Here is a 22,822-nt window from a genome sequence, read left to right on the forward strand (position 1 = left end):
GCAGGACCAATGGAAATATAATTAAAACCTCTTAAGAGTGCAATTAATTACTGTAGATGCACATAAATAAACTATAATCAAAAGTCCAAACTGAGGTCTGCTAACCGATTTTATGTTGAGTATAGGTATCTTTAAAGGTGTTCTTATTTAATGTGTAATTTAAAAGAATATTCTGGAAACAAATATAAAGATTACATTTATTCTGAGACCAGATATAATACTTTCTAAACTGTAGAAGTACAGGATGGATCTGACTTCTCCATCAGTAATACATAAGTCATGCTGCAAAAAATGTCTGAACCTCCTCTGATGGATGACATTTAAGATGGGGAAGCAAAAGAAGTTAACCAAATCCTCATGTTCACTGCTAGTAATTTTCCTTATAGGTAAAAGTGCTCCCCATAATAGATGGTGTTCACATTTCCAATGACTTCATACTTATTTTGATACTCAAATAGAGTAAATGAATTAAGATTTCAATTTTAAAAGTAAAAAAGATATTTTAAATTATCTTTAACAACACTTTTTATTTTTATCCTTGAGGAATACACAAATACAGACATTATCAGCTTCTTTAACATTTGTTAAAAAGATATACTCTTTATACTAATGCAAAAGGATAAGACTCTTCTTCCCACTCTAAAAATCTCTTCTTTGTTGTAAAGAATCCTCACTGCATGCAAACTGAGACTCTGGAGCGCTCGGCAGACCAGTGTGTGGGGCTACCGGCCAGAATCACTAGGTTTTCTCTATTCTCTATTAGACAACTGAAGGTAAGAACTCTAGTTCTAAATATTAGAAGCAAAGTCCAAATATTAGAAAAATAAGTAGAGGGAATATGACAAAATGCTTCAAAATACATGCCTGAGGTGAGAGAGCTTGTATATTCATATTGTGGCAGCTTCGAGATGACATCTTCGGTTTTTAATCTTCAGGTTCATATCTGGAAATATGAATTAAAAGCATAATGTCAGGATACTTCTTTTGTTGTTATCATCATTACCAAATGAGTTTACTTGAAGTATCTCCAGTGACTAAGCCAGTAATACTACATTTTTCACTTAAAATGATGCTATGGTAGAAGTCAGACACATTCAAGGAATTATGATGGTGAGTCAGAGGGGATTTCTGCATCAGGTGGGAAGATGGACTCCAAGTCTCCATATCTGGCATTTAGACCTGTGATGGCTTAGTATAATTATCTCGATTGTCAAATCACCAAGAATAGTTGTTATGACTATGTGAGCAAAAGGTTAAGAAACCCCCTTCTCTAAGGACACATCTGATCTTGAATTCACTTTCTAGCTCTGTTCCCCTGGAAGTCTGATAAAAGTAAAATGTACCTGAGTTTCCAGGCAAAATACCTGATGACAAAAATGACCCCAAATAGTAGACTACATCTGGATTAGGAGGACTGTGAGTGAACTATAAATAGTAGGAGCCACATTTTAGATTTCCCTCTGTGCTATAGTTCTTGTAACTGAACATGTCCCTAACTGGGCATCATGCAGGTGCTACAACAGATACTGGTCCTACATACAGCATGGATTTCTAAGCCAAGCTGGCTATGGCACCCATCTGCATGGATCTCATTCTCTCCAACCTAAACTGTCACTCGAGGGCACAATATGACCAGCCCTCGGACTGCTGCAAGGACACCACTGAGGAGAATTGCTAATGCTGCCCTGTTAGCTTGCTGTGTTTCCTGTCCAGTATCCTGCTAAGTAAATCCATCACCAAGAGTGGCTTATTGTAGTCACATGTGAGCCTACAGGTCTAGCTGAACCTAAAAAGAAGCCCTGGTGGGCCTTATTGACAAGACCAGGTTGAAGTTCCTCTGCTTTCCTCAAATGAAGGCTTCTGTACTAAATGATCAAGCAACTACCCACTGGCCTGACCACTCTGGACACAGCTTAGGTTTAACAGAGAACAAACATCAACTCAGGGAGATAAATCTCAAGGCAGGATCAGCGTGGTTTACTTTGCCAGTCTTTTCCGCAGGTCTTTGATTTGGTCATTCTTCTTGGTAAGAATTTCCTTCATGTTTCGATAAGCAGCTGTTTGTTGAAATTTCTTCTCTAATTCCTGCTTAGTGAAAAATGTCATCCCATTACTAAAAAATAGTTAAGGAAAGAAGTAACAAATGTGATGAAAATGTATATATTTTTTGCTCTAACTTTACTAATATTTTGCTTATATTATTTTCTAATTTCCTTAAAAAACATACTTATATAAAATTAAGACTATTCAAACTTTAAAAACATATTCTTTGAAATGAGAAGCCAACAAAATAGTAACATTTTCCCAAGTACAATGTCAGCAAATAACTCAAGCATATTAGTGTTAGATATGGGAAATCTATTTGAAATATTAAATTAATTTTCAGGTAAAATAAGCACAATCTTTTTCCAAATCCCAAAGTAGTGTCAGTATTTTAGGAGAAAGATTTTTAATTTAGTTAAATTTTAGCTCCATATTCTTAAGAGTCTAATCCCCAAAATGAAGAATCTAGCTCTCTACGTATTGCATACAAATTGTGAAGAAGGTATAGAAATCCTTTGAAAAACAAAAGTCGCCCCTTCCTCTGCGGGCTGTGGGAAGAAGCAGACGAGTAACACAGGCCCATGCAGGGTGGGCTGTAAGCCGCCTACAGAGGAGCAGCTCACCACCCCACAGAAGGAGAGGAGATTTCTTATTATCACAGATATCTAGTACCAAAAGTGGAAGAATATCAGTACCCAGAAAGGATCAATCTTTAGAACATAAGTTGGCTAATACAGTAAGAAAAAATAATCTGAATCTGTAGTTATTTAACATTTATCTTAGTCACATTTGTTCTCTATACTGTAAGTATCAGTTAACTGGACCTGAATAGACAAATCCCTCAAACATAGTCTTCTGACCTTTTCAGCCATTCTCAGCTGCTCCTGAACCCTGAGTAGATCATGTTTGGCTGTTGCCAGATTCTCCTCCAGTGACTTCTGGTTTTCTGTCTTGTCATTAAGTGTCTTCTGAAACTCACTCTTTAAAGTAGCAACTGTGTTTTCCAAGTCACTCAAGTCTTGGGCCTTTATAAAATCCTATGAAAAATGAATACATGAACATAATTTCCTGTTGACATCCTAAATAGTAAGTGTTTAGAATGGCCTTTCACCGTCATAGGAGATGAGAGAAATGGTGTGTGTGTGCACACCAGCCTTCCTCACCAGCCAGGGCAAGCGCTGCCCTCTAGGGCTGCCGGCAGGCCTACCCCATTGTCAGCCGCTGGTGTGCAGTGTCTTGCACATGGCAGACACTCAGTAGTCGCTGAGTTCCAAATATATAAAATATGATTTTATGAACTGCTGGTATTCCACTCTAAGAGGAAGAGAGGTGAGATCCTAAATTTGACAACATCATGTGTACCGCAGTTGAGATGGCAAATAGGTTTCACTTTGAAAAGCCAAGTTAAAAAAAAAAATCCTGATAAAGAATTTTGAATTCTTCAAAATGATACAGATGGAAAAATAAAAATAATACAATTTATACCAAAAATTTAATAGACATATGTTTTAGTCACTATTTATAAGAAAATACCATGAGAGCATAATTAATAACTGATTATATGGTTTTCTAAATTTGCTAGACTTGAGTTTTTTATATTAATGAGATGCACATTGTTGCATACTCTGACAACTGAAGCACAATGTAAACAGCTGCATCTTCTATCTGGATATTGTTTTTGACTGGATGAGATTCATGAGAGAAAAAAGACTTATATTGATATGACAGGAAAATGGTCTATAATTGGTAAATATGTAATAGGAAGCAGTCTTTTCAACAAAAGAAAAAATCCTTGCTCAATTTTGAATCTGGTCTCTTTAAAAAACATTTTATTTCACTCCAACTAATGAAGGTATGTATCCATTTTGCTTTTATGTCTAAAATCTTAAAGTAAAATTGGAACAAAGCCTCAAATGGCTTTTAAACAAGTTCATCATCCAAAAATGTTTGCAATTGTTGTACTTTTGAGAAATTATAAAGCTGTTCTGGGACATTTAGCTCTGTTTTATAAATCTATGGTCCTTGGCATATAATGACTGAAAATCATATATATTTTCCTTTTTTTTTTGTTAGCCATATAAGAAGTATCCCCCTACTTAAAAAATTTCTACAGATGAAATGGTGAATGGTACAATGTCTGAGATTTGCTTCAAAAAACATAGGGGGAGGAAAGAAGAAAGCAGAGGTTCAGTTGAAACCAGACTGGTCATGTGCTGATGACCGGTGACGGTGAGTAATGGCCATACAGGGGTTCGTTATGCTGTCCTCTCTACTTTTGCATATGCTTGAAATTTTTCATAGAAAAAAGTTTAACAAAAACCTAATGAAGTAAATTTTTAGAAATGTTTAGCAGACGTTTTATAATGACAGTACAACCACTGGAAAACCCAGTGCTGCTCTGAAGTCACCCAAACGGTCTCATTCACATGAAATCATATTACAGCAGCCACACTCAATGGAAAGGCCACAGGGGACAAAACTGCACACGATGTCAGTCACTATACTCAGACAAGCCCGGAGAACTACAGCACTGGATTTCGCTGTATTGCACAGTGCTGCCAGATACAGATGGATCTGAAGAGTCATAACCAGTCAATTCATGCCATTTGTCACACTCATCGGAGGCAAACTTACATAATGTTCAGTCTAATAAAACCCAAACATAAATCCATTAACTAAAAACTTTTCCTTTCATTTCCTTTTTTCTACTATAATTGGACGTCAAAGTAAAAGGGGAAAAACTTAAAAAAAAAAAAAATTTAAGAATACCTTGCATGCTGGGGAAATGCCAGGACATATTAGGCGAGTGAGCTGTGTATCTGCCCCGTCTGCCCAGAGGATGGATGGAGGGAAGGGCACTGGCTCTCACCTGGCCTCTTCTGGGCAAGCATGTCCCAGTGTCGGACAACAGTGGCATCTGTCTCAGGGAGTGGCAGGGGGTAGGGTATAATGAACAGTAACTAAGACTTAAGTTTCTAACTTTATTCTACTTAGAAAATGTGAAAAGATAGCTAAAACTATCTTCACCTTTTGATTTCCTTGATCGAGCTGTAAATCTTGCAGCGCTCTTTCTAGTTTTGATTTCTCATCCAGGGCATTTGTAGCCTATAATGAAGTTTAAACAAAACACATTCAGTATTTAACTGTACGTAACTCTTTCGATAATTTAGTTAAAGGATTTTTCAGTTACCTGTGTTTCTATGGTCTTCAACCTTGACTTCAACTTCTCATTCTCTTCTTGAAGTCTTGAAATTTCCTTTGTGAGGAAATTAAGGCTTTATTATTTTAACCAAAATATTTAATATTTGAAATTACTACTTGTTTTACTTAAAAACCTAATTTTAAAATTAAATGTAAATTACATAATAGTTCAAAAATGCACTATTGGTATTTTGGTAATATCCCAGTTTTGCCCAGCCTACCAGCCTCAATACCTGTGAGTCAGCTTTGGCTCTAAGACTTCCAGTTCCTTTTCTCTCAGTTTCTCAGACACACCTTTCCTCCTTCAGCCCTCTGTCCTCAGCCTTCTTCTAAAGACTCCCTTCCCTGTCATCTCTCACCTAACTGGTCCTGCAGCTCTTGGGTCTATTCTCAGCCTACACTGCATGCTGCTGCCACTTATCCTGAAAACACTATCTTCGTCACTTCAGTACCTTGTGCTCAAGCCCCCAAATGGCTCTGACTGAGCTGAGGCCAAACACCTTTGCTCTTCTGCAGCTCACGTGAGAATCACCTGTCAGTTCAGTCTTCTCACCAGGCTCCAACACACACCAGCCCAGTCAGAGGGCACTACACTCTGTCCCAGGTCATGCCAGCCTCCTGTCTGCCTCTGACCACTGCCCATTCTGTTCTCCTGACTAACATGCCTCCTTTTCTTCCCTCTGACAATTCAATCTGTCTTCACCCTTCAAGGTCCTGCTTGGGCACCACCTTACCCAAGAGTTTGTTCTCACCTACTCTCATCCGCATGGAACTGTGTCTTCTCTGCTGCCCTGTGACACCTGTAGCACACAGGAGAGATTCTCCTGTCTCTGCTTTGAACAGTAGTTCTACCTTCCCGACAAAACTATTACGTGTTTGAGAGCAAGAGACCACGTATCACACCGCTTTTTATCTCTAACAACATCTCGCATAATGTTGACAATACAGAAGTCATGAAAAATATTTATTTGTATACAGGTTGAGCATACCAAATCTGAAAATCTGAAATCCAAAATCCGATGCTCAACCAGGCATGTATAATGCAAATATTCCAAAATCTGAAATCTAAAACACTTCTAGTCCCAAGCATTTAAGATCAGATATACTCAACATGTGCCAATAAATAATTTTTATAAACATCTTAAAAAAATCTCCTTCCTTGTTATCACAGATCATAAACTTCAAATGTATCAATAAACACTATCCAAAATTGCATTCCCTTGACTTTGAAAAGGTGTGAGCAAGAGCTGTTTTAGAGCCTAGATGCCCTCTTCTGGCCCCCTGGGTACCACTGGTACTGTGATGGACTAATTACCCTCAGTGGACCAAAGCCTGAATCAACCTCCTCCCATCTGTTTCTCTACTTGAGAGTTGCTCAGGCAATGAAAGGACAGAATTAGAGGTTTTCCATTTCTCAAAATGATGACATTACCTTGTTTAGGAGTTCTGTTGTTCCACCTTCATTAAGTGGAACAAGTTTTGGCTTTATGATCTCTATGATAGGCTGAAACAAAATAAAGAAACCAAACTGAAATCACCACAGAATAAAGCATTTATAATCACTGAACGCTTGCACTTTCTAAGTAGAAGACACTCTATGTAAACATATCCACTGGGATGTTAGTTCCACAGGCATGAGGATTTTTGTTGGTTTCACTTTGTTATGTCCCAGTGCCTAAGATGTATCTGGCCCAATACATGTTAGAGATAAAAATAGAACCTATCCTCCCCATATCTTGTAAAAAAATACAGAAGGAAGGAAAATGAAGGAAGAAAGGAGGGAAGGAAGGACGGAGCTCAAAGTCAGACCTGATATAAATCCTAATGTCTAGGGATTAGGATTTTAACCTCCGGGAGCTGGAACAGAGATTTCTGCATGAACCTTAGACTCTGTGAAAAACTATAATATAGACTTAGGCAAGTACACTACAGAAGAAAACAACTTGGCACAAATATTCTGGCACTTTAGTAATATGTATTAAAAACAAAAGAATCCATGTTCTCTGACCCAGACATTTCTTAGCCAGAAATATGTTCCAAAGGAATAATTGGAAAATGTTTTGAGTATGTACATGGCTTCATCTTAGCAGTGTTTATCCAAAAACAGGGAATATTTATGGTGCATCTACAAAATGGAATGGTAAGTGGTCACTGCAGATAATGAGAATGATTAGAAAGAGAAGTGGGTAACTACTGGTATTGTCTCTATTTGGCAGATGAGGAAAATGAGGCGTAGCCATCTCAGGTAACCTGCCTGTGGTCACACAGCGAGTGAGAGGCACAGCCAGGATGTTTGCTCAAAGCCTGTGCTCTGCATCATCTCAGTGAACAGTTCATATGGGTGGGATTCAGACTGGACTGCAGGGATTGCGTGTGTGTGCGTGTATGTGTGTGTGTGTATGTATAGGTCATAACAGGTAAAAACAGTTTTTCATAGTACTTCTAAAACTTCTTTTGCCTGAAAATCTGAGAGACAATTTTTGAATTCTCCTCTTGAATTGAATGATTTTCCTACAGAGTTCTCACTTTGACCTCTGAATGCTTTGAGTGACATGAAGATTTTAAATACTAGCTATTAAGATATGGATTTAGAATAACCAAAAAATTACCTTTTTATTTGAAGATGTAAATTCTGCTTTTTCAAATTCTGCAACTTGTTCTAATAATTCTCTTGAAGATAAAAGCAAATATAAAAAAATATTCAATTACAACAGATTTATATCACACACAAGAATAAAATCACTGGTACGAACCTATTACATTAGGAGAGAACAGAGCAAGATGGACAAAACTTTACCACATCGAAATGATGTTGAGTTAAAAATGGTTGAAAATCTAAATCACATGGACCCAATTTAATCATCCACAACACCTAGTATTTTGCAGCTACTAGGTATACAATATATATTGCTAGAAATAAACTACAATGTTAACAGAAATATCAGCAAAATATTTAGTCAACTCTATTTCTGAGATGCTAAGGAAACTATTCTATTACTTAATATATCATTAGCTAGTATGTATTCAAGAAAGACAAACTGATTTTTAATAGAGTAGCCTCAGAAAAATGGAAATAGTCCACAGTATCTACTGAGAAAGAGTATTACATATTCCCCCCAAAATGCGGGGTGAGACACCTGACGGTTTGCAAAGGTAAACGAAAGCTGACTACATGCACAAGCTACAGAGTGAATGGCAGTGACTACTCTTTTAAGTTCCTTAAAACATCAGCTTCTCAGAGTTTTCTCACCAGGCACCTTCTGACAGCTGCAGAAGTTAAATGATTCCTTCCCTGTCCATAGCTGTTCTCAGCATTGTTCAACGCTTTCCACATGAACTGCGACCGTGCTGAGAGAGCAGTTCACGGGGCTCGGTGGTCTGGCCTTCCTGATTTCTGGCATGCCTTTTCTTAGAAGGACTTTCAACTTCACCAGTTTTACCATATTTTTGAAATTGAGCTCTTTGATGCTGTTCAGCTCATAAAATTTTTTATATTTTATATTTCCTATTTTAAAGATGATGTATATAATTTTAAATGTGATTATTTAGAAATAAACTTCAAATGCTACTAATCTGAATTGACAGTATTTATTATATTTGAATTAATTTTTCAACTGTTTATTTTTTTGTTTATCTTTATGTTTTAGCTGACCTATCTATAAAGACTGACTGTAATACTGACCAAGCTAACAAAGATGCTACAAGGAATAATTAATCATAGCCTAAAAAGCAATTTCATAAATGTCAATGGCCTTTGTAATACCTTGGACAGTAGAAAGAGAGAATTTTTAAAAGGATGTTGAGTGGGACCCAAGAAATCATTCAGTGACTCAATGCTTTGCTGCTACCCCACCCAAATTTTCTCACACACTAGCCCCAAGAAAAGCAGCACCAAAGACATTCACTAAATTTTAAGATTATGCTTGGGCTACTATTGTTACAATTGCAGGTACAGATTTTATTACCTGTTTTCAAGTTCAGAGATGTCTGTCTGCAGCTTAAGGTACCACTTTTCAGCTTGTGAAAACAGCTGCCGCAGAAGTAACACATTGGTGTAGGCAGTGTTGATGAGCTCAGACTCCACCTCACTGTGAACCACAGCCTGCAACCCACTCAGGACTTCAGAGACTTCATCTATGGTGAAGGTCTCCTCCACCAGCCTGAAAAACAACCATGAACCCAAACTTCTGGATAACACAATTTACTAATTCACAAAATGCAACAAAATTAAGAAACCCACATTCATGTCATCTAAGGAATTAAAAGATTACAGTGAAAATCTCTCTGGGGACTGTCTTCTTTATTAACAAGACAGATTGAAAATAATTTAAACTTAATTTTTGATATATAATCAAATGATTAAATTGTGGCTAATTCTTCAAATGTGCACATCCTTTTTAAAAAAGTTTTTTAGTTATTTAAACATTTTTTAAAGAGATGGAGTCTTGCTATGTTGCCTGGGCTGGTCTCAAACCCCTGGGCTCAAGCCATCTCTGCCTCAGGCTCCTGAGTCACTGGGACTACAGGTGGAAGCCACCACGCCTGCCGCACATCCATTAATACAAGTACATGCTCAGAAACATTCCCCAAACCATCATGTAATTTTTTCTTAAAATTTTCAGTATTAAACATTTTTTCCTTCAATCTCCACTAAACTCAAGTTTTATTACATTTAATTTCTAAAGTCACAGGGAAGGTATAGTTTCTCCTTTCTATTACTTCTCCAGCATTTTAATAATTATATAAACTATTCACATGTTAGTAAATGCCTATGAGAAATAAATGGTAATTATATATTGCTTCTTTTAGCATTCTTGAGATCCCAAATGAAAAAAAAACACCTAACTTATATTAAAGCTCCACTGACCACTCCATAAAAATGAACATCATCAGCAACAACAGCATTAAAAATCTACTTTCACAGAGAATGTTTGGGTTGGAAGAGAACTTCAGAACCATCTTCTTCAATCCCCCAACTTTACAGGCAGGAACACAGGTTTGAAGGGTAGAGGTGACTTGCCTACAGTAACACTGGGGGTGTATCATACATACAATCATCTTCACAATCTCAGCAACACACCCAACAGCTGAATCCTTGAGAAAGCTTCTGGCCACACCTCCTGCTTTCAACAAGTTTCCTAGTAACACAGTCCCCTCCTCTCCCTGCCTCTACCCCGCAAAGTCCCTTATCTCTAAGCCTCTCAGGAGGTGAAAAGCAACTGCCCCAAGCCCAGCTTTATATTCCCCCTCACTTCTAAAAAGACACAATCAAGATCCAGTTACATTAAAGTATTATCATAATTATACTCAAGTTAACAGTATTTGATTTACAATTCTTCTTACAGTTCATCTAGTCAGCAGAATTTAACCACTCTAAAAAACCAAAATTTTATTTTTTATAAAAGTCTTTATCAAATATATTAACAATCCTTCTGTAGTCTTTAATAGACATATCATGTTCTTGACAATTAAGTTGTTTTCACCTGCTGGGGGTTAGGGAAAGTTGTTGTCATCTGCTGGGGGTCAGGGAACCCGATTACCTAGTTTAGTTTAATTAGTTTAATGGGTTGAATGGATAACAGCCTAAGGCTGATGGCCTCTACTGTGGAGTCCTTCATGGCTTTATGATGGCCATAGCTTACTTGGAGGTCTTTTTCACTTACGTCTGACTTGACATTTAATTACCTTCCATTATTGGTCCAACCAAACTAATAATTATCTCTTGCTACAAATCAATTAACAATTTTGGTACTAGTCAACAAGTTTTTCATGGTTTCCTGTTGTTTTCTCACTCCTAATTCTTCAGTATAAACCACATAGGTGTTTTATCACTAATTGCCATGTCTTATGGCTCTAATCTTTTAATTAATAACTCAAATAAAGTTCTGGAATCTTTAATGCAACCAGCCAATTAATCCATAAGTCCTTTGCAATTTCCTGACTACCCTTCTGAAACTTTGCCATACCATAATTATCATTATGTGCATGTCTAATAGAGTAACTGCTCCCACCACAATCCAGTTTCTTGAGTTTCATATATCTATGAGGCTTAGTGTAGCTGCTCTCAGTGAATAATCGTAATAATTCTAAAAACAGTTGTTACGGCTTCTGCTATGGCATCCCCATGCAGCTACCACAAGGAATCCACATTCCTATTTGATTTCCTTAGAGTCCTCTGATACCTGCTCTCCTTGAGGTCTTGGAAGCAGGAATCTACAGTTTTGAGTCTCAAGCCCCTCTTTGAACGAGCAAATCGCATATAATTAATGACTTCATTTTGATGGTGCTCATTTAGGCCCAACTCTGCCTGAAAAAGAGAGAAGTAATTTGACTGTTAGTCTTGAAGAGAGCCAACAATGAAAATATACAGTATTCTGTGGTAGAGACTGTTAGATATCCATCAAATTCTGTTCTTCCCTACCCACCTTTCATGGCCTAACCTGTTTTACCTACTTTGTGATGCCTCTCAATATACCCTCAGTGACTCCACAGTTATGCCTTTCTCCAAAAACTAGCATATATCATCTCTGCTACTTCTTTGGCACACCTCAGATAGATTACTACCTTGTACTAACAGTCATTTTTTTTTTCAAGTATTGCTCCTCCAACTAGATTGTAAACTCCCTGAGGGCATGAATAATTTCTTAACACTACATGACACCTAGCATAGTACCTGTGCATCACAGGTGGCCAATTCATGTCTGTTAATTACTTTCCCTCCTGTCAAGGAGAGTTAAGGCTATCCTAGGACCAAGAAAGTAAAATTACTCAAACTAAGAAGGATAAACTTTAGGATAAAGGACAGAAAAATTCCTCTAAAATGGATGGGAGTGAAGAAAGGGAGCAGAAATGGACAGCTGAATTCATTAACAGAAATAGCATCAGCCTAGGAAATAGCTATTCATAAACCTTTGCTTCCACATTTACACTGTATAGATCTAATCATTAGAAAGGAAATGGAATAGGTCGACATGTTGTATAAATAGACAAAGCAATATGTTAGAAACCAGATTTTAGCCTAGCTACGCAACTATCTACCTGTGTGACTGTTACCAAGTCACTTAACCTCATTGACATTAGTCACCTGTTAAATGAGAGGTAGATATGATCAGCTGTAAGATGTTTAGAAACAACGGGAGGCATCCAAATGGGGAAATCAGAGGTTGTTTGAATTTTGCTGCAGAAATACTCTATTAAAATAATAAAAAAAGTTTTATTCCTGAAAACATACTGCAAGAAATCCTACCAGAGCATTGCCAAGCTAGTGTCTTGAAATATTGCCATAAAGTGTTTGGGAGGGGGAGGTAGAAGAAGAGAGGGGTAAGGCACCAGAAATAGTTCCCTGTTCTTGACTGCCCAAATATCCATATACAATTTTATTATGAGACGTATAAGGCAGAAATTGTACTGATAAAATGAACACAATCTAATAAAACTTACCATATACTGAGTGCTTAATATTTTAGCAGGTACTGTGCTATTTTATATGCATATTTCATTTATCACTTTAACAACCCTAGTTATTACCTGCAATTTACTAATGAAGAACCTGAACCTGACTCCAAAGTCTCAGGTGTTAACTAAATTGAGAAAATAGAATGGGGACAGATAACAATTTTTCGTGGTATCACCATTATATTTTCAACTCATGATATAATACTTTAGGGAAATCAAAGAGAATGAGTGGGACAGGCTCTAAGCTCAATAAGGGTAGGGAACCCTCTGTTTTGTTCATAGGTGTACTCTCAGCTCAGAGACAGTGCTTGGAACACAGCATGTGCTAAATAGGAATTCTGGTTGCTGAGGTATTTCAGTAGGCCATTTAAGTGGTGCTTTCAACTCTGGTTTCATCCCTTTTTCTGAACACTTCAGTACTGTGCACTGTTCTAAATATGAATGCTACTTAAGTTGGCACGCTACATCCACTGGAGGGATCAGTGGTCTTTTTTGAACAGACCAAAACAAAAAAAAAATGTTACTCAAATTTCCTCAGCTATAAAATGGTGTACTTGGATTCTTAAAGTCGCTTCCACATCAGAAAGTTGGATTCGATCGACGGCACACGGAAAGTTGGATTCGTTCTCCCTTCTCAGCTGGTTAACACGTAACGGTTTATGCTGCCAAAGAGATGTGTGTGTATACGTGCACATATGTGTGAAAACTTGGGGCTTTTTGAAATAGAGTGAGAACCCTGCTCTGCGCCTTCAGCAGGCAGCGGTTCCTTCCGGCTCTGTTCACCTGCCCCCTGCAGGTTGTGACTGTGCCCCGGCACCCCCAGCAGGAGCGAGAAACCAAGCGACGCGGTGGGAGCGGGGCTGCTAGGAGAGGGCTTCCCCCAGGATTATCCCGGAGGAGCTTGGACCAAGGTTAACCAAACCTCCCGCGCCCGGGGCAGGCTCCCTTCCTTCCTCAGGGAGGCCAAGGAGAGGGACTCAAATCCGCTGAGGTCATGCCACCACTCCGGGCCCACCCGCACTACGTCTCCATCCTACTCCGCTGTCCCCTCCTCGGCGCGGCGCGGCGCCAGCGCGCTGGCTACTCACCATGGCGGAAGGCGGGAGTCGGTAGCCTAAAGGAGAGAGGCCAGACGGAGTCTCGCCAAACCTCGGATTACCAAGGGTTGCTAGACCGCAGAAGCGGGGGAGGGAGACTAAATGGTTTAGAAGCCTCCGGTTGCTAATGGGAACGGAAGCACCTGGCCTACAGTTATGCACTTTCATTGGTCCTCAAGATCACACGACAGGAAGTACCGTATGAACGGTCGACGGCCGCAAGCGCATTGGCTTCCAGAGCCGGAAGTCCCTCCTTTTCATGCCACGTTCACTTTGGGAGCTGACCGCCGTTGCCAATGGTAACGGGAAGGGGGCGTCTGGGACAGCCAACGCGCTTGCGCGCCTCGGGGCGTCGGAGTTTGGGTAGTTGGAAAGGTGCTGTTTGTTGCTTCGCACGGCCTAGGCGCCCCCGAGGCTCGTGCCCCGAGGGCAGATTCCAAACCTTTCAAAGTTGTTCGGGGCGTCGGGCGGGCGTGGCCCAGACTTTTCTCTCCCAAGAGTTCCTGCCTCAGTGTCAAGGTGGCTAAAACGGTTAGCAACACCAGCGCGTCCAGGTTCCCAGAATGAGCCCTCTCCCCTACTCCGCCCGTCATTATTAGTATTATTTTTTTCTTCTAAATTCTCTAGCACCTTTTCCCTTAAAAATAAAATGCAAGAAGCATCGGTGTTCTCAAAGAGCAATGAATTTCAAACATTTCTTTATGTCTCGAAACACTAGGAAACCCTGAAAAAAAATTCCCTGTCCTTGCCCCCGGAAATTCTGATTCTCGAAGTCTAGCTTGGGTCCTTGGAATCTGCACCTTCTACCGACGTTCCAGGAGTTATTACGGACTATTCTTTTGAAACACTGTCTTAGAAGGGCCGAAAGTGTGGGACAAGATAGATTATTGCAAAAACCAAGAGCTCGGAGGCCTTCACTCAGATGCTCCAGAGTTGATGTGCAGGCAAATGCCCACGGAAGGATCTCAAGCTGCAGGAACAAGAACGGTAGACAGAGTTCTCTTGTGTGTAACCTGGCACACTCCAAAGCATGGACAGATGGTCTGGAGGTATTGGCTTGTCTATGCCCAACTTCATCTTCTGCCAGGCTCCTTGCCCTTGGTCTGCAATGGCATCTGGGCAGAATCTGCCTTCTTGCAAGGTCTTCTTCATTCTGCATAATGACTGCCTTCAAGCTCAGTAAAATTTCTGCTTTACCACGCCACCTCTCACGTTTCTTTTCAGTTTTTGTTGAATTAGATAACAATGGTTACCATTATTTAGTGCCTACTATGGGCTAGATACATACCATTCCAATAGTAAATCCTTATAATAGTTGGTTTTTTCTTACTTTGGTAGACATTCACTATATTCACATAATGAGAAGGTCACTTTTCTAGATGTTGTGGATGCAAGATAAATAAGGAATTTCATAAAAACACTTATATAAATAAACAATGTTCAACAGTTTGCATTGCTGAGGAGACTTAAGTTTATTTTTTCAAAGGCAAACTCCTGTGATTGCTAAGTGTTATTAATTCAGGGGAGCCAAAGGAGTGGGTATATAATGCAAATATTACATTTGTGAAGATGTTTGTGGCTTGAGGATTTTTAAAGTTCTGCAAAACTGCATCAGCTCGTTATTTTAATTTAAATTCTATTTTAATCTAAAATGCAAATAGGTTATAATATCACTGTTAACCAATCTACACAATAGAGTTGAATGTTGTTACATAAGCTGTCTAAATAATGTCAGCAAATATGAACATGTATTTTCAGTCTTAAATTGATGAATTTGGCTCATGAAAAGGCTGAACTTGTACTTTAGGTTGTTTACTAGCTTGGGTTGATCACCAAAGCAAACAATTCTTGCTGTGAGGGAGAACAGCTCCACCCTACTTTACTTGTGAGCTTTTTAGATCCCTGTATTTTTTTAAATTGCTGTGGCAATTTTTTAAATATGTGTGTGTGTATATAAATTTGGAGGGATTAGATGGGAGGCACACAAACAAGGCCATTTTGTAACTTTTAGCATAATTCAACATGAATAAAATGAAGATGACTTCATATTATAAAATTATGAAATGAGACTCTTATGAGTTTATAAGTCACCAGTCATAATACTAAGACCACCAATTTCAGGGTGTTTGCAACCTAGTGTTGGCAAAAGGAGAAATGGGAAAGTAGACGTGGTCTTCTTAGGGATGTTTACAGATTCACTCAGTCTGCCACTAGTGACAGAACCTCCGTCGTGTGCAAGGTTTGTGGCCATGATAGTGAATCCGAGGTGAGAAGTGGAGGGACTCGGAAAGCCTCAGCTCCCTACATTCTATAGATCTTTGGATCAGGTGGGGGGACTAAGATGAGGCTTTACTTAAGTCAAAAGAGAAAATAATAAAATGATTAAGTAAAAAATAATACAGGCAATATACAGAAAATGCAAAAATCTTGAAGGTTATGTGGGAAAGAGGAAAATTTGAGAAACATTGAACTGGTAGTAGGTGGAAAATAGGGGACAATCATTTGGGGAGATTATCTTGAAAAAGGCAGAATCTTTGGAGTTTTGCTTCTTGCATGTAATTCTACCAAAGCCCTCTCCAGCTTCCCCACCTTGCCCAGTTACAACTGAGAAAGTAGCCAAGACGTTAAAGAAGGGAAGAGCCCAGATTAAAGGGCTCTGTGTAGGAGCTATGGCATTTAAATAGGTCTCTAATAGGCGAGAGGCTATTTTCAGTTGCTTTCAAAACGCCCTAGTGACTGGCAGAGTATTGGAAGGTGCTGACAAATTAGGTTAGTGGAATCACTATCACATGCAATTAAGGAGGTCAGGCAAGGAAGTGGCTCACCATAAAATACAACTCCCTTTAAGATTGTGTGGATGATGACAATTACTTAGCCCAAATTATAGACTAGTTTCACTGATAAATCTCCATGCATTAACAATACCTCAAAGGAAACAAACACTAAAGCCATCAAAAAGTGAAGCCTACCTCAAAAAATCTTAAGAATTGGTTGTGAGGAATACCTTCTTGTAGAGTACAAGAAGAAGTAATTGTCAAGATGATGATATGTACTAAATCCTTATTCCCCCTGCCCCCCCCCCCCCACATATTTGAGACAAACTGACAAGCTCAGTCCTAGTATCATCGACTGTTCATGCAAAGCTGGATAAATGAAAGACACTGTGGGGAAGGGAACCATAAGTAAGATGGGCTTCGTGCCTTTCAAAAGTGGCTTTATAATCAAGTCAAGGGAAACTGCAAGCTTGCAAAACAATCTCAAAGCAGACAGTAAGTAGTAAGGGTGTTCAGAGAAGGGAATGCTGACCCCTATTGAGATGGCGAAGAGAGGAGGTGGAGAAGAGAGTTTTCCAAAGGGCAGTGCAATTTGGGCTAAGCCTTCCTTAACCAGCATGTGGAAGAGTTGTGGGTGAGAGTGATGATTGCGGGAGAGAGAGGGTTTTCCTGCACAAGGAACCAGGATTTTCATCAGGTGCCTCAGTGGAACTGTCCAGAGATGTACATTTAGATTTATTATTATTTCAAGGGGAAAAATGAAAAAAGATATACTGGTAGCCTATACAATGATGGAGCACTTTAACAGTGTCTTATTCAGGAATGTGGGCCTTCCTAGATCTGTGATCTTCTGTAAATGTTTACCTGGACTACTGGCAAGGTAAGGGTGTTCACCAATTGCATCTTAGAAAATGGAAAAAAAAGACAAATCTGCTCAGGAAGTTTTGCTGACAAAGGTGGGGCTTTGTAGTCCCTTTGGAAGATCTGAATAGCCTAGTGCAAGCTGTGTTCATGATTGGAAGTTTTCTCAATGGGATGGGCAAATAATGCCTGAAAAATAGAGTGCAAGCAAAAGGAATGCCATTCTTAGCCAGTTTATACAAGTCAAGCTCCTTGAAGGAAGGCATCTTTGTTATATGATCAACCTGAGCCTCCCATCAAGAGCTGGGCCATAATTTATTTCTGAGAAATGCTTGCAGAATTAAATTGAAGATAAACAGAACATCTCAACAGACATTTGTGAGCTCCTGCTAGGTTCCAGACACTGTATTTGAGGGTGGCTTTTGGCCCTGGGCATGCCTTCTCTTGGAAAGCATATAATATGATAAACATATTCAGTTATCCCAATTTCCCGTGTTAAATATAATTTTGGGATGATTTATATAACTTTTCTAATTATGAGTGTTTCAGAATGAGTTATTTAGCTATTGTGGTTTAACCGTTATGTTTTTATACAACTATGAATTGAATTCTAGTTGACCAGTTGATTTAAGCTACATTTTAAAGACATCCCGTAAAACAATTGCTAATTTATATTTTGTGGTTTCTTTTTATATCATCTATAGTTGACCCTTGAACAACGAAGGGGTTAGGGGCAACTGATGCCCCATGCAGTTGAAAATCCACATATAACTTTTGACTCCCCCAGAACTTTACTAACAGCTTGCTGTTGACCAGAAGTCTTACCAGTAACATGAACATATTGTGTATATATTATACACTATATTCTTACAATAAAGTAAGCTAGAGAGAAGGAAATGTTATTAAGAAAATCATAAGGAAGAGAAAATATATTTACTATTAATCTGCACAGAGAGAAGTAAAACTCAGTGGAAATCAACCAGGAGGCAGGGGGAAGGAGGGGAGGGCCAAAAACCTACCTAATGGGTATAATGAACATTATTTGGGTGACAGGCACACCTATAGCCGGGACTCAAGCATTGCAAAAGCAAACCATGTAACCTAAAACATTTTTACCCCCTTAATTTTTTTTTTTTTTTTGAGACAGAATCTCGCTTTGTTTCCCAGGCTACAGTGAGTGCCGTGGTGTCAGCCTAGCTCACAGCAACCTCAAACTCCTGGGCTTAAGCCATCCTCCTATCTCGGCCTCCCAAGTAGCTGGGACTATAGGCGTGCGCCACCATGCCTGGCTAATTTTTTTTTCTATGTATTTTTCGTTGGCCAGATAATTTCTTTCTATTTTTAGTAGAGATGGGGTCTCACTCTTGCTCAGGCTGGTCTTGAACTCCTGACCTTGAGCGATCCACCTGCCTCGGCCTCCCAGAGTGCTAGGATTACTGGTGTGAGCCACCGCGCCTGGCCAGCACCCTTAAAATTTTGAAATAAAAAAGTCATCCACTTTTAGAAGATAATGTTGCCAAAAATGTCAACACTTTGCCAAAAATATTAGTGAATAAGTCATAAGTAGAAAGACAAGCTACCTTGACAGGGAAAAAATAACCCAACACACTAAAAACCAAGGTTGCGGTATAAAGGAAAGTTATATGTCTGGTTTCCTGCTACCATTGAGGCTGAGACACCCACATAGAGCACTGGAGTTAAGCTAAGTGGCAGATATCTCTCTGGGAGTGGAGGGAACTAACTCCACTGGTCTGCGTGCAAAGCTTACCCAGCACCGTCAAGTGCAGGTGGAGCAGAAACATGGTAGGCATATCTTTATTAAATCACCCACAAACAAGACTGTGGAGAATACCTTCCAACAACTAACATGCACAGAATTGGTACTTTTAGTGTTTGTTTAGAATTGAAGATAAACAGTTCCCAAGTTCTTCTGTGATAGAATTTGGTCTTCTTTAAAAGTCATGAGACTGGCTGTAAACCAGAAGACAACAAGAACTTTAATATCTGCATGTGTAAGACAGAAACAGTTTTGCATTTTAAGAGATTTAGAGCAAAGTATGAATTTCTATATTTGATTTTGTGTGAGAGAAACCATTAAAGCCATGGAGCTATTTTTTTTTTTTTACCAGGGTCTCTGCTTGTTTCCACATAAGAAGTTTCTATCTATGTGTTGAGAGATTGTCCATGTGCCCGCTGTATTTGTGACTTAGAATTTACAATATTGTGAAGACTTACTCCTTCAAAATGGATATATATTTTAAAACTTTCTGCAACATGAGTAATTATAGCTGTCATTTATTGTATATTACTGTGCTCCAGTAACACATGCTTCATGCTTAACATGCTATCTTTAATCCTCAAACAACCTCATGGGCTGCATACTATGATTATTCTTATTTTTGAAGGGAGAGAATGGAGGCCTAGCTAGTGTAGGTAACTTTCCAAGGTCATGTGGCTAGTCAGTCGAAGGGCTGGGACATGCATGAGTATGTAGAGACCAGCAGCCAGATACACAGTCTCCCCAGTCCCTGCAGAACAGACAGACTCAGCACAGCCACGGCGGGGCATCATGACACCTTCACTGGGAAGCTCCATGTGGACCATTCTAGCCTTCTATCCATTCTCTGATGTCCTGATTCCCAAACTCATTGATCCACATTCAATCATTTCAGTATCACAAAATTGCTTGATAGAAATCCTAATCAATGCTTTCCCTCTCCAGCTTCCTCTGTGCCTTGTGGAATTTACAAGCTATTACTTGATGTCCTGAGATCCTCAGACTTTTCCATGAACACTCCTCCCTCAAGAGAAAGCTTCCTTCTCTCCTCTCAACACACATACCCATGGGGGTCTGGTAGTCTATGCCTCTTCCACATTCACTTACTGACCTTGTGCTAAGTGCCTCTTCAACCAGCTGTCCTCCATGAAGCTCTTGTTCCAACAACCATCTACCATCCAGACCATTCACTCATTTGAGCATGCTCTCTGAGGCCTTGTGATCTCTACAGGTGACCTGGCTTCACCCTGTCCTGCCATCCCTGATGCATTACCCAGATTGCACCCCTTTGTCATGGCTCTCCCTTCTGTTCTCTGGCAGCCTCTAGCTCCGCTCCCCTTCAGAACCTGTCTGCTCCCCCCACCGCTTGGGAGCCAGGAGCTGCTACATGGCATTGCTGAAACCATCAACTTAGAAATGCTCTTCTCTGATCGTCACCGACTCTCTGACCACTGCTCTAACTCCCTCACTCCTCTTAAATCTTGCCTTTGACTTGATTGTGACTTAGCTGTGATCTTTGAACCTCCTGTTTTTTTCTGGTCCCTCAACCCTTCTCCTTACCTCATTGCTCTTGGTCCCAAGTCAGGACCCTCATGCAATCATTCAGCCATGAGAAGTTTCTATTTCTCACCAGATGACTCTATTAATAGCAGCTTGATCAATTCCAACCTTAAGTTCTTACAGTCATCCTTTTTTTTTTCCTTTTTTTGTTCTTGCTCCAAAACTAGAAAAGTCACATAACTAACTACATTGGCTTCATAAAAACTTTGGACTTCTCCCCCAACCCGCCGCTGCCCCTGCAACTTCCTCTGGGTTTTACAGCTGCTTAGACATTGTGGGTCGACTCCTATTCCATTTAATCCAAGTGGCTGTCTCCTAAAGATTTCCCAGTTCTCCAGCATTCACCCCTCTCCCTCCTCTTCAATCCCGACATGATTTCTCTTCCACTTTTCTAGATGAGTAAGCTCCCTTGATGTCCCTGAACTGCTCAAAGCAAGTTCTTTTATCTAAAAGGGAGAAAATATTTAAAGATTTCTCTAAATATTGGCTAGGGCATGAGGAAGAAGGCTCTCTTAAAAAACTCTTGGTAGGAGCATGGAGCAGTATGACTGTTTTTGGAGGGCAGTCTGGAAATGGCTATCAAAACTGAAAATGCACACACCCACTGACCCAGCAATTTGCCTTCACTTCTAAGAATTCATTTAAGAAAAAAACAAGACCACAAAGATGTGTGTACAGGGATGTTTACTGCAGCTTTCTTGAGGTGGTAAAAATCTCGAGATAATTTAACTGTTCCTCTTATGGAGGAATGACTAAATTGTGGAGAAATAAAAGTGTAATTTTCTGCCGCTGTCAAAAAGAGTGAAGAATCCATGTGCACTGACGTGGAAAGATATCTGTAATGCATAATGAAATGAAAAAATCGAGTTGGAGAACAGTAGTCATAGTAAGGTCCAGTTTTTATAAACACACATAGGAATTTGGAAAGGCAAAGCAATCAATTCCTCACCCCCAAATCTGGACAGGGACAATAGAGTGGCCATAGCCACGGGAGGTGGTTGATCTCCATAAATGTCTGTGATTTGAATTTCTTTATTAAGCAGACATTATTAATAGCTTTACCATTTAAAGATATAAAGAGAAAATAAGATAAAAGACTGTACAAAAACACCCTTCATTACATTTGCCATTGTGTTATGAGCTTACCACAATGAAGGTGCCTTCTTTCTAAGAGCCAGGATTCATTTCTGTTCTCTCTCTTTTTTTTTTTAAGATGGAAGGGGCAAAGGAGGGGAGGGAGGGGCGAGAGCAGGGAGAGAGAGACGGAGAGGATTACTGTTCTCTTTAAATCAGAAATTAGGCAGAAATTTCAGGCCACCAAGAGACCTCGTTGGAGAACACCCAAAGGAACGTGCCCTTTCCTCTTCACTCCAAACACTATTACCAGCATTTCGATATTTTCACTTTGGTTGTAGCCCATTATATTTAGCCTTTTCTTCCTTTTTTTCTCCAGATGGCTGAGCAGACCTGGGCCTTCCACGTTGGTGGTGGGGAGGGGGAACAGATGAAAGGGCTTTGCTTGTGGTTGATTAATTGTTTCATAACCCCGTTTACGACCTCTGTTTGAGCAGGAAGGCTTGGCCTTGGTGAGGTCCTGTCAAAATTTCTTTGTCTGATATGAACTAGGTTCACTGGGCAGGTCTCATTCAGATATTTAATAGCAAAATTGAACAGGAAGCCAGCATATGTATATATACACACACACATATATATATATATATATATACATGTATACATATTTTGTTTTTTTTGAGACAGAGTCTCGCTCTGTTGCCCGGGCTAGAGTGAGTGCCGTGGCATCAGCCTAGCTCACAGCAACCTCAAACTCCTGGGCTTAAGCGATCCTCCTGCCTCAGCCTCCCGAGTAGCTGGGACTACAGGCATGCGCCACCATGCCCGGCTAATTTTTTCTATATATATTTTTAGTTGGCCAGATAATTTCTCTCCATTTTTAGTAGAGACAGGGTCTCACTCTTGCTCAGGCCGGTCTTGGGATTCTTTCAATTTTTAAAAATGTTTCATTGATAATTTTTCTATATAACTAAAAAATGGTG

At 39.6% G+C, this 22,822-nt stretch overlaps 1 protein-coding gene across 1 annotated transcript; it reads right to left on the reverse strand.

Moving 5' to 3' along the window:
• Positions 1-507: 507 nt before the first annotated feature.
• Positions 508-13,959, reverse strand: LZTFL1 (leucine zipper transcription factor like 1). The gene is made up of 10 exons (XM_045529818.1): positions 13,788-13,959; positions 11,427-11,551; positions 9,210-9,404; positions 7,854-7,914; positions 6,677-6,748; positions 5,234-5,299; positions 5,071-5,148; positions 2,904-3,080; positions 1,982-2,085; positions 508-943 (listed from the first exon to the last, which is right to left on the reverse strand). The coding sequence occupies exons 1-10, from the start codon at positions 13,788-13,790 to the stop codon at positions 925-927; spliced, it is 900 nt and encodes a 299-aa protein (XP_045385774.1). The 5' UTR covers positions 13,791-13,959; the 3' UTR covers positions 508-924.
• Positions 13,960-22,822: the final 8,863 nt, after the last annotated feature.

The sequence above is a fragment of the Lemur catta genome, chromosome 18 (genome assembly GCF_020740605.2).
Source record: "Lemur catta isolate mLemCat1 chromosome 18, mLemCat1.pri, whole genome shotgun sequence".
Taxonomy (NCBI): Eukaryota; Metazoa; Chordata; class Mammalia; order Primates; family Lemuridae; genus Lemur; species Lemur catta.

Coding starts and splice junctions, on each gene's coding strand:
- LZTFL1 (XM_045529818.1), bottom strand. Junction 6,749..7,853: donor TTACATCTTCAAATAAAAAG/GTAATTTTTTGG, acceptor ATTTTGTTTCAG/CCTATCATAGAGATCATAAA. Junction 2,086..2,903: donor AGCTGAGAATGGCTGAAAAG/GTCAGAAGACTA, acceptor TTCACTAAGCAG/GAATTAGAGAAGAAATTTCA.